Below are 9505 nucleotides of genomic sequence, written 5' to 3'. Positions count from 1 at the left end.
CATCCAACAGGATCCAAGCAAACATCGCATGTCACTCACCCAGCCAGCCCTGACTGTGACTCTCTCTGACAGAATATGTTTAATATGTCTATGTGTGTGTGGGTGGGTGTGTGTGTGTGTGACAGTTTTTGTCATTTACATATTTACACTTACATATAGATTAATAAAGTGGGCAATGTTTTTGTTTAATTTAATTGAAGTAAGGGAAAATGCAATTTCCCGGCAACTTTCATACACCTTCCGCTTTCGTTTACCCCAACCCAGCCACGGAAAAGCCTCTTTTCCCCATCCAAAATAAAAAAAAATCAAGAGTAAACATAACTGATTCATTATAATGCAATTTGGCAAGCGGAAAATTCACAGCTGCTCGGCAGCTTTTCGAAATTTAACAGAGCTCTGTTACTTTGCTCTCTCGCTCGCTGTTAGCCAGATGCGAGAGAATAAACAAACCATGAGCAAGTGAGAGAGAAAGTTTTGGGATGCTGTTTCAATAAATATAAAGAACTTGGCATCCTTGAGCAACAGTCGATGACAAAGCTTTGTTGTATGTGCAGTTATCACGTAGCCGCCGCGTATGACGGATGTCATCAGCGGAATCGGAATTCGAATCGTAGACGGCAACGGCGATTGATATTGAAATCAAAGTGCATTTTGATTGTAACTAATACAAATAACTAATTAAATGGAAAACAACAACAAAAAATAATGATAATGAAAGTGAAATTTGAAGTGCAAAAATGGCAATTGCAATAATTGCAAACAGAAAATGAAATGTTAGTTATGTGTTTTAGATAAATGCATTTAAGTTTTTTTTGTTTTTTCTTAGTACTAATTCCAATTCCCGGTCTCATAAACCCACTTCAAAAAAATGTCGGCAATGAATTTCCGTTGTCTATCTCTCTCTCTCTCTTTGTCTGTGACTTTGTCCTTGTCACTCTGGCGGATGCTTTCGTTTTTTCTTAGCATTCTGATTTCCTGCTCCTTTTTTGTTTTCGTTGTCTAGTCCCGGTTCCTGTGAATTGTTTTGCTTTGAGGTATGATGGAGTGTGTGTGAGTGTGCGTTATTGTTGTTTTAGCTGGCTTTTATGCCATAAATTAAGCACACACACACACACACACTCATAAATGGAGAAACTCACTCACGTCTTACTCCGCTCTTTGTCTTTGAAGATAGAAATACACTTTAAGCCTTTTCTCTCCATTTCTTTTGTCGGTTTGCTCACTTTTATGATTAGTTAATGGCTTTGCCATTTCATTTTGCAATCACCTATTCCTCTTCACCCCTATCATTTACCTGGACCATTTCACACTTTGATTATGCAAGCTGTATGTAGGGTAGTTTGGTTTTACCTTTTTTTTTTTTTTTTTTTTAGTTTTGTGGAATTGCGTTGCCTACTTATGAGGGCAAGACTAGATTCCTAGTGGGACTAACAAAAGCATTTTTCGTACCTTTCTTTCAAGTGCCACCCCCGGGTCGAAAGAGTGTGTGTAAAAATAACCATCAAGAGAGAAAGAAAATTATCTTCCGAAACCAAGCTGAAGGTTTTCTCTCTTTATGTGTGGGTCTATGGTGTGGGCGTATGTGTGTGTGTGTGTTGTTTTGGTGTCCTAAAATAAAAGTGCAATAAGTGAAAATTCCAACAACTAACAACAAGAACCATGACAAAGATCATCATCATTTTTGTTCTACTTTGGAGCATTTCGGATTTTGGATTATATGCTAAATGTGAGGGTAAGTCACCTACAATCTAGATCCTAGCAATTGCGCTCACTGCACACTGAATAATCAAATGAAATTCCAGATTTTTACAGCTTTGAAATTTTTATGTTTATGTGAGCGCTCCTTCTTCTTTCATTTTTAACAACTTTCCATTTGCCATTTTGCCTTATTTTTTATGGCATAATGAGTGGCAGTCTCTTGATTTAATGTTAACTCATACTCTCGACCGTAAACGTGATTTATATTTTATTTTATTTCATTTTATTTCTACATTTTGTGGGGCAATTTATATATATGTATATATACTTATATCCATATACTTTTTATGGTGGCAACAGCTTGCTGATCAAATCCCACCAAAACAGAACTTGGGATTATTTCGCCATCTTCTATCACTCTTTCTCTTTCTTTTTTCTTCAACCGTTTCTTTTTTTGGACAGCTTTGCCCTTTGAGTATTTAGATGACGACGATTTCAACAACTACGACTTGGACACGGTGCAATCCCAAGCCAAATACGATGCTCACCTGCTATCCCAGCAAATGCTTAGCGATGCTGAACTGCTAAAGCAAAGAGCAGACAGTGAATCAGCAGACACAGCACGGCGCTCATCTCGAGCGGAGGGCGACCAAGGGGAAGGAAGGACTGCACCTGCTGCTGCTGCTGTTGCTGGCTCAACTGAAGAGGATTTGGAACCGCATAGCAGAGCAGCGGCTTGCCTAACAAATGGCCACAAGTATACACATGGGCAAAAGGTATGCACTGGTGGGAAGGGGGTGCACAGAAAGGAAAAGCAAAGTCGAAGATTGAAAGCGAAATTGAAAATGTTTTGTGGAGACTTTTTTCCTTAAAAAATGTTTCTCTTAGGCTAAGTGACGAAACTTTTGTTTCTGAAATTGTTTCTTCATGCCAGCCTTATCAATTTTCATTTTATATTCAAAAAGACTTATATTGATTTACTAAAGCCAATGTTATTTCATCCGAAATACATATCTAAAACACGGTATACAGTTCATTTTTACACATTATAGTGAAATAACTATATTGAATTTTATATAGGTGTAAATATTTTTAGCAAGTGTCGCTAAATTAAATTGAATTTAATGAAAGCATACCTAGTATTAAAAAAGAATGTTGATAATGTTATTAATTTACCTTTCTTTCCATATTTATTTATGGGGCCACAAAAAATAAGCAAGACAATCGATTTTCCTGGGATGAAAATATTCCAACAAATGAAAATACCTAATACCATAAAGTCTAGTCAATCTAGATGTAAAAATAAACATTTGCTCAGATATTTGTCTAGATTTCGACCTTTTTTGATTTGCTCAGATATTTAAATGAGTAAATGCAAATAAATTTTCAATTCTAATTTTTGCTTCTCTGTTTAATATGTCGGTAATCTTATGAAATATCCTTCGCTGTTCAGTTAAACAAAACTATCCTTGGGAAAACATATGAACAACATTGCCCAAATTAACATGTTTTTTAAAAGTAGATTATATTAGTATTTAAGGTTAAAGGACTAAGGCTTAAAAGGCCTGTATTTGTCTTATATATAGTAAAATTAATAATCAGAGTATTCATTCATTGATGAAAACAAAAAATGTTAGTCTCCAAAAACTGTTTCTATAGGTAACTACTTACAAACTTTGCAGAAAAGGCGGTTTAAGGCTTAATCACTTAGAGTATTTACAGAAAATTTTGAGCTCTCCAATATTTCATTCTCAATGTGTCTCAGTTTTCCACTAGAAGCTGAAAAGATAAGTCGAGTATTAAATGTTCTTCAAAATGAATCTCTAAATTTTGAAAATCAACTAAACTTGAAAATATTTTGTTAATTCTTTGAAGTTACTTTGATTTTTGAATTAAAGTTTTACAATAAAACTAAAGGCAATTTTCGCATATTTTCATATTCTTTTAAAATATTTACATGTATCATTTCGATTATTTTTATAAAAATTGTTTATTTATATGAACAATAATAATAAATCATTTCTTAGACTGATCCATATTATCAATTGAAGTTTATATTAATAAAATTAAAACAAAAAGATGCCTCAATCACATTTATGTTAATTTTTTTTTTGATGCCAAACATTTGAGAAATTGAGATAAAATTTGGGTTTATGCTAATTAATGTCAGATTATGACTGTAAATGGATCCTATCCTTTGGGCAAGGCATCTAGTTGGCCATCCTTTGAAGGGAAACCCCATAAAAGCTATCGATTTCTCTTTCATACCGACTTTGTCAATTTGGATGAGACAATTTTTTGTGCTGACTCCAAAGGAAACATTTTGAGCAGACAATTTTTCGGGGTATCCTTTTTCCTTTCTGTTTGTTGTTCATGTTTCTTTCGTTCTTATCTGTTGGCAGGTGCCGCGTTTGGATGCCTGTGAGGTTTGTCTATGCATGGATGGTGAAATATTTTGCTGGTGGGAGAAATGCGGTTAGTTTTCTTCATCTTCGTCTACTTGTTCTTCTCCTTCTGCTTTAAGGCATGCATAATATAGAGAAAGAAACTTTTTTTTGCTGCTTCACCACAGATAAGGCCAATGTAAACAAGATGAAGTCGTCGGGAGCAGCAGCAGCAGCAGCAAGAGCAGAAGCGGCAGGACCAGACCAGGATAAACGAAACGGCAAAGGCTATGGTGATGGTAATGGCGATGGCGATGGCGAAGGCGACTATTCAGATCCATATCGTTATGAGAGCACAACGAGAGAATCAACAAAACTGCATAAAATGGCAACAGGGAGGGCCAGAAAAGTTGGCAAGCGGCATAAGCATTATAAGAATCAAAAGAATTTTAATGACTATGAAGTTTACCACAGCCGCAAGCAAAAGTTGCTAGGGGATTATGAAAATTATAAAAAGCTGCCAAAGCAGCAGCAACAGCAACAGCAACTGCAGCAAAAACAAAAGCCAAAGAGTGACGAAACTGAGACAGAAACTGGCAACAAGCAACAGCAACATTCACAGATACAACAACAGCAGCAGCAGGAGCAGCAGCATCAAAAGTTGACGACTTCAATGCCCGTTAATCCAGCAAAGGAAACGCATTATCAAGAGTCAACGCCACATCCCCATACCCATCCACATGCCCATGCCCATGGTCAACCCCATCCTCATACAGTGCACTCGTCCAGTAAAATCTTAAATTTTCCCGAAAACTTACCCGCCTTACTTTATTATGACTACAAAACAGAGGAGCATGAACATCATCAACATCAGCATCATCAGCAACATTTAATGCATGAAAGACAACGCTTGCAACAGCAACACGAGGAGGCGGAGGCACGTCAAAAGGCAGCAATGGCAGCAGCAACAGCAGCTGTTGATAAAAGTCTTGATGAGGCGGAAACCGACAATGACAGCGATATTTTGCCAGAACCGCCAACAAAGGGGCCACCAGTAACCCCAGCAACATCATCGACAATGCCAACTTTATTTACTACAAGATCCAACGAAATGGCGACAACTCTGGCAGCCACAAATGTAAGTGACGCCGACGACAACGACGACAACTGACTAAACTGACCCGTCGTCGTTGTCGTCTCCACTCCACTCGAATCCTCTTCAAAGTTTAACCAATTAGGCAACCCAGTTCATTGTTGTCCAGTCAGCTCGAAATTCCTCCCCTTCACATTTTTATAATGGAATTTTTCATGCCTCAGTCAACTTGAATTAACAATTTATTTTCCACATTATCACATCATATTTTTTTCTGTTTGCCTTCTGCTTTATATATGTACTCTCGCTCACTCTTAACTTTAGGTGCAACATGAGAAGATGATGGAACAAGATGATGATGCATTTCATCGTTGGCTAACATCCACAGAGCTGAATGTGGAAAATACCAATACACTGGACGTTAGCTTGGAGCAGGAAAAAACATCAGCATCAACGATAATCGATGATGTTGCTGCTGCGTCTGCTGCTGCTGTTGTCAATAGAAGTGACAGCAGCAACACCAACACCAATAGCAACAACAACAACAACAATAACGTGGCCGATGCTGTATTCTTTCGCAGCTCGTACAATGATTATAGCAGCGAATTCAATGGCAGTGTTGTCAATATTGACATTACACTAACTGCAGTTGATGTGCATCCACATGGCCATACCAAAACTGAAACCCATCAGCAAACGGATTTAATTGCAAATGGCAACAGCAACATCAACTCGACAGCAGCATCAGCCTCGACGACAACAATGGCAACAGGAACAGGAACAACAATAGAACCAGAGGCAGTTTCCATCCACAGTAACAGCAATCACAAACAGCAGCAGCCGGAGCAGGAGGAGCATCCTCACTTGAGTACATTTATTCCACTCTTCAAGCCGACAACGATTATAGCAACAACATCAGAGGCAACAGCAGCAACGCCACTGGCACCAGGGCGTATGTGCAATGTTTTAGGTAAGACAAAACAAAAGTTGAAAGCAATTGCTCTCGATATTGCTGATGGTATGTAGGTCCAGCAAAATTATAAAAGATGCAACAAACTTTCATTCAAACCGACTGATACATCCCCTATGTTTACTTGCCAAGATGAATTTGTAGTAAAACAAACCTGTTCCATTACTCAATGTTTCTCGACTTGGAAAAAATGTAACGCATACGCCCAGTTGACCGAATCAAACTTCTATAAAGTTTCTTGTCTATTATAATATGGCGTTCAATTCATCAAGATCCTAGATAATGAACATAATTATTGATATTGTTGTGATTTGGGTGGATTCTATTTCGAATAGGTAACTGCAAATCGGTTTAAATATTCATTGCTACTCTTTGGTGCTTGGAATATCCCTCTCTTGATGTCAATTCAGCATTGTGCTATGTATACCCCTTTGTACTATTTTTCTCATCACAGACTGCTTTAAGTTGTTAATGCTCTTTGGTTTGTTTGTGTATCTTTCTGTCTCGTTTATTTTGCTCTTCGTTTTGTAGGAAAATTGTATAGAATTGGTGACATATTGCCCCAGGATACGGGCAACTGTTTGCAATGCATTTGCACCGATGCGGTTACCCCAGATGAGATGCCCAGCGTCACCTGCAGCCCACACAATTGTCCGCCATTGGTTTTGCCGGATCTATTCGATGCGACTGGTTACTGAGGTTACGGGTTTGTGCTTTAAGTGCTAGCAATGGCATTGGCAACTGGCAACTCATAATGAGGACGATGATGACCACGACGATTATGGTGGCATACAGTACTTATTATTTCGTTTCTATCATGCTCACGGAACAACCACAAAACTTTATAACTAACTCAAACTCGAAACGTATATAGGAATTAAATGGATTTCAATGTCAAAGCCCTCCCTTACACAAGAGAAAACCAAATACCTATCAGCAATACATATATCAAAACTTGCAACAAATAAATCTTATATCTATCTATATATATACTATATATATATATATACATACATTTATGTAAATCGACATTTTAGAGAGTCAAAAAGTCTAGTTGATAAGCTGTGAATGTTTATGCATTTTTAAATGAATGGACCCTCCTTTCCCCCCAGTAACTTTCTATCCTACCAATAGCAAAGAAAACTATAACAAACGAATGTATAAACCAGTAGAAAGAAACATTTCCAAGAATTTATAGACGTATTTACTGTAAAACTAACCACAGAAACCATAAAAAGAATTATTTATGTATATGGATATCTCCTGATAATGATATATACATACATACATACATATATCTAATATTTTCTTTTGTTTTTAGTTCAAGTTCATTTATCAATCATTTTTCTGACTGATGTGTGAGAGACAACAAAATAAAAAGAAATAAAGACATGGACGTGCAAATTTTTCAATATATATTTATATATACACAATGCATACTTATGTATATGTAGAATCAATTAAATTAAGAAACCGAAACAAGAACAAAACGAAAACTGAACACATGACAAATAATGAATAATGCGAAACATTTCTTACATTGATTTGCCCAACAAGTAAATACATATATACATACATATAATGATTGATTGATTGATTGTTTTGAAGCTTCTTCTTTAGACCTAACTAAATACATTTAACTTACATATATTTACAAAATATACGTAAATTTTTTGGGTAATGGCCAAGGCCAAAGACCGGAATGCTATAGGCAAAGGAAAGGACACCATATCTCTTGTAGTAATATTGACAAACAATTTTTAATGCATTTAGATTAGAGAATCTTCATCAATTGCAATCATTTTCGAATGTTTTTGATTTCAAGTTTCGCGTGATAAAATGAACAAAATTTAAATGGATTAAACAAAGAAACCTAAAACGTTATTTTAAGCCCAATAACTAAAATACTTAAAAAGTAGCTACAATTATGAATAAGATAAAGAATATTTGTTTTACAAGGCTGTTTCGCAAGAGTAAGAATTGATTGTTTTTCAAACATTTTAGAATTCAATCCCATCTATTGCTCGAAGACATAATGTTGTAGTCTTCTGATTTCTTCTGGTACAAGTATTCTTGCAAACATTCAAAGGAAAGTGCAGTTGAATAGATGGCAAATTCTGTTTTATATGATCGATTCTTACTTTTCAAGTATGTCTTAAAGTTTTCTGTTTCAATTTGAAAATTTATATACCATCATATAAGTATATAATTATAGTTATATACATATATATACATACATGTAATGGCAACCTATAATGAAATATGAAAATCAAAAGGAAAAGGAAAAGTCATACGATACGTACATACATACAATGCATAATATTTATTATTAATATTGATGTGGAAAACCAAAATGTGGAAATGAAAAATACATAGAGTAAACAATTTATTGAATGTGTAAAATATAAATAAATGTAACTACACACACACACACACACACACCCGCATACAGAACAACAACCAACTATGAAATGTGTATGAAATAAAAAATAATTACGATTATGATGATTGCCTAAATAGTTTCATCCCTTCGGCCACATATTGGGTAAGTTTAAGCTTAATTCCATAACACCAAAACAATTTATTTATTTGTATGCATGTATAAATATTTGCAAATTTACATATTTATATATATTTGTGTAAATGCTCAATCACCCTCGCTGCCCGATTCGAAACCAGAATCTTCATCTTGGGTCAATTCGGGCCAAGCTATAAAATGTTCGCCAGTATAAGCAAACTCCATATCAGTAGCAAAACCATCTCCAGCTCCCACATCAGCGGCCAGACTCCCGATAATGCCAGGACCGGCACCTGCTCTTCCACCGGCTAGTCTATTCTCCCTCCGGCCAAATCGCTCTTCCAGCACGTCTTGATACCGACGGTTCCGAAAATATTGCACAGTTAGCTGATTGTCTCCACCACCGTCCATGGCCAATAATATTACTAGTATACGGTTAAACGAGCTTTATCAGTTAATGAAAATTTACGCGTTTTAGAAAGTTTTAGAATTTTGAAGAACTGTTTGGTGTGTGAAAACTGTACTGAAAATGATTTTAGGTTCTACAATTTGAATTTCATCTAACTGACATTCAATGCAAGACAAACTAGTTGGTTGGTTTAGTGAGGCAGGAAAATGTTGCTGGGTAAAACGAGTACGTCCAAAATTGCCCAATTCATGTGGGAAGCGGCTTTATTAGTTTTTTTTTCTCTGTGCCCTTCCTCTACTGGCAGTTTTTGTTTTTGGTTTGTGGACCGCAGCGCAATCAACGCCGGGCCAGGCAACCGCAAAGCACTTTCCAGCATATATAGAAGCATGTGTAAGCGGAAACGGAAAAGGCCCCGACTCGGTCTCCCTCTTGT

General features: G+C 36.4%; 1 protein-coding gene across 1 annotated transcript; it reads left to right on the top strand.

Moving 5' to 3' along the window:
• The first annotated feature begins 535 nt into the window (after positions 1-535).
• On the top strand, positions 536-8647 carry LOC137577668 (probable serine/threonine-protein kinase tsuA). The gene is made up of 7 exons (XM_068291209.1): positions 536-773; positions 1374-1732; positions 2161-2474; positions 4101-4173; positions 4271-5220; positions 5500-6145; positions 6677-8647. The coding sequence occupies exons 2-7, from the start codon at positions 1660-1662 to the stop codon at positions 6841-6843; spliced, it is 2223 nt and encodes a 740-aa protein (XP_068147310.1). The 5' UTR covers positions 536-773; positions 1374-1659; the 3' UTR covers positions 6844-8647.
• Positions 8648-9505: the final 858 nt, after the last annotated feature.

Source organism: Drosophila tropicalis, unplaced genomic scaffold, assembly GCF_018151085.1.
Source record: "Drosophila tropicalis isolate 14030-0801.00 unplaced genomic scaffold, ASM1815108v1 contig_593, whole genome shotgun sequence".
NCBI classification, from domain to species: domain Eukaryota; kingdom Metazoa; phylum Arthropoda; class Insecta; order Diptera; family Drosophilidae; genus Drosophila; species Drosophila tropicalis.
This window is presented reverse-complemented; position numbering and strand designations above follow the sequence as displayed.

What these genes read in the sequence shown, in the direction of transcription:
- LOC137577668 (XM_068291209.1), top strand. Translation starts at nt 1,660, where the DNA reads ATGACAAAGATCATCATCATTTTTGTTCTACTTTGGAGCATTTCGGAT. An exon ending in AGTATACACATGGGCAAAAG is followed by an intron (nt 2,475 to 4,100) that starts GTATGCACTGGT and finishes ATCTGTTGGCAG; the next exon opens with GTGCCGCGTTTGGATGCCTG. An exon ending in GCGTATGTGCAATGTTTTAG is followed by an intron (nt 6,146 to 6,676) that starts GTAAGACAAAAC and finishes TTCGTTTTGTAG; the next exon opens with GAAAATTGTATAGAATTGGT.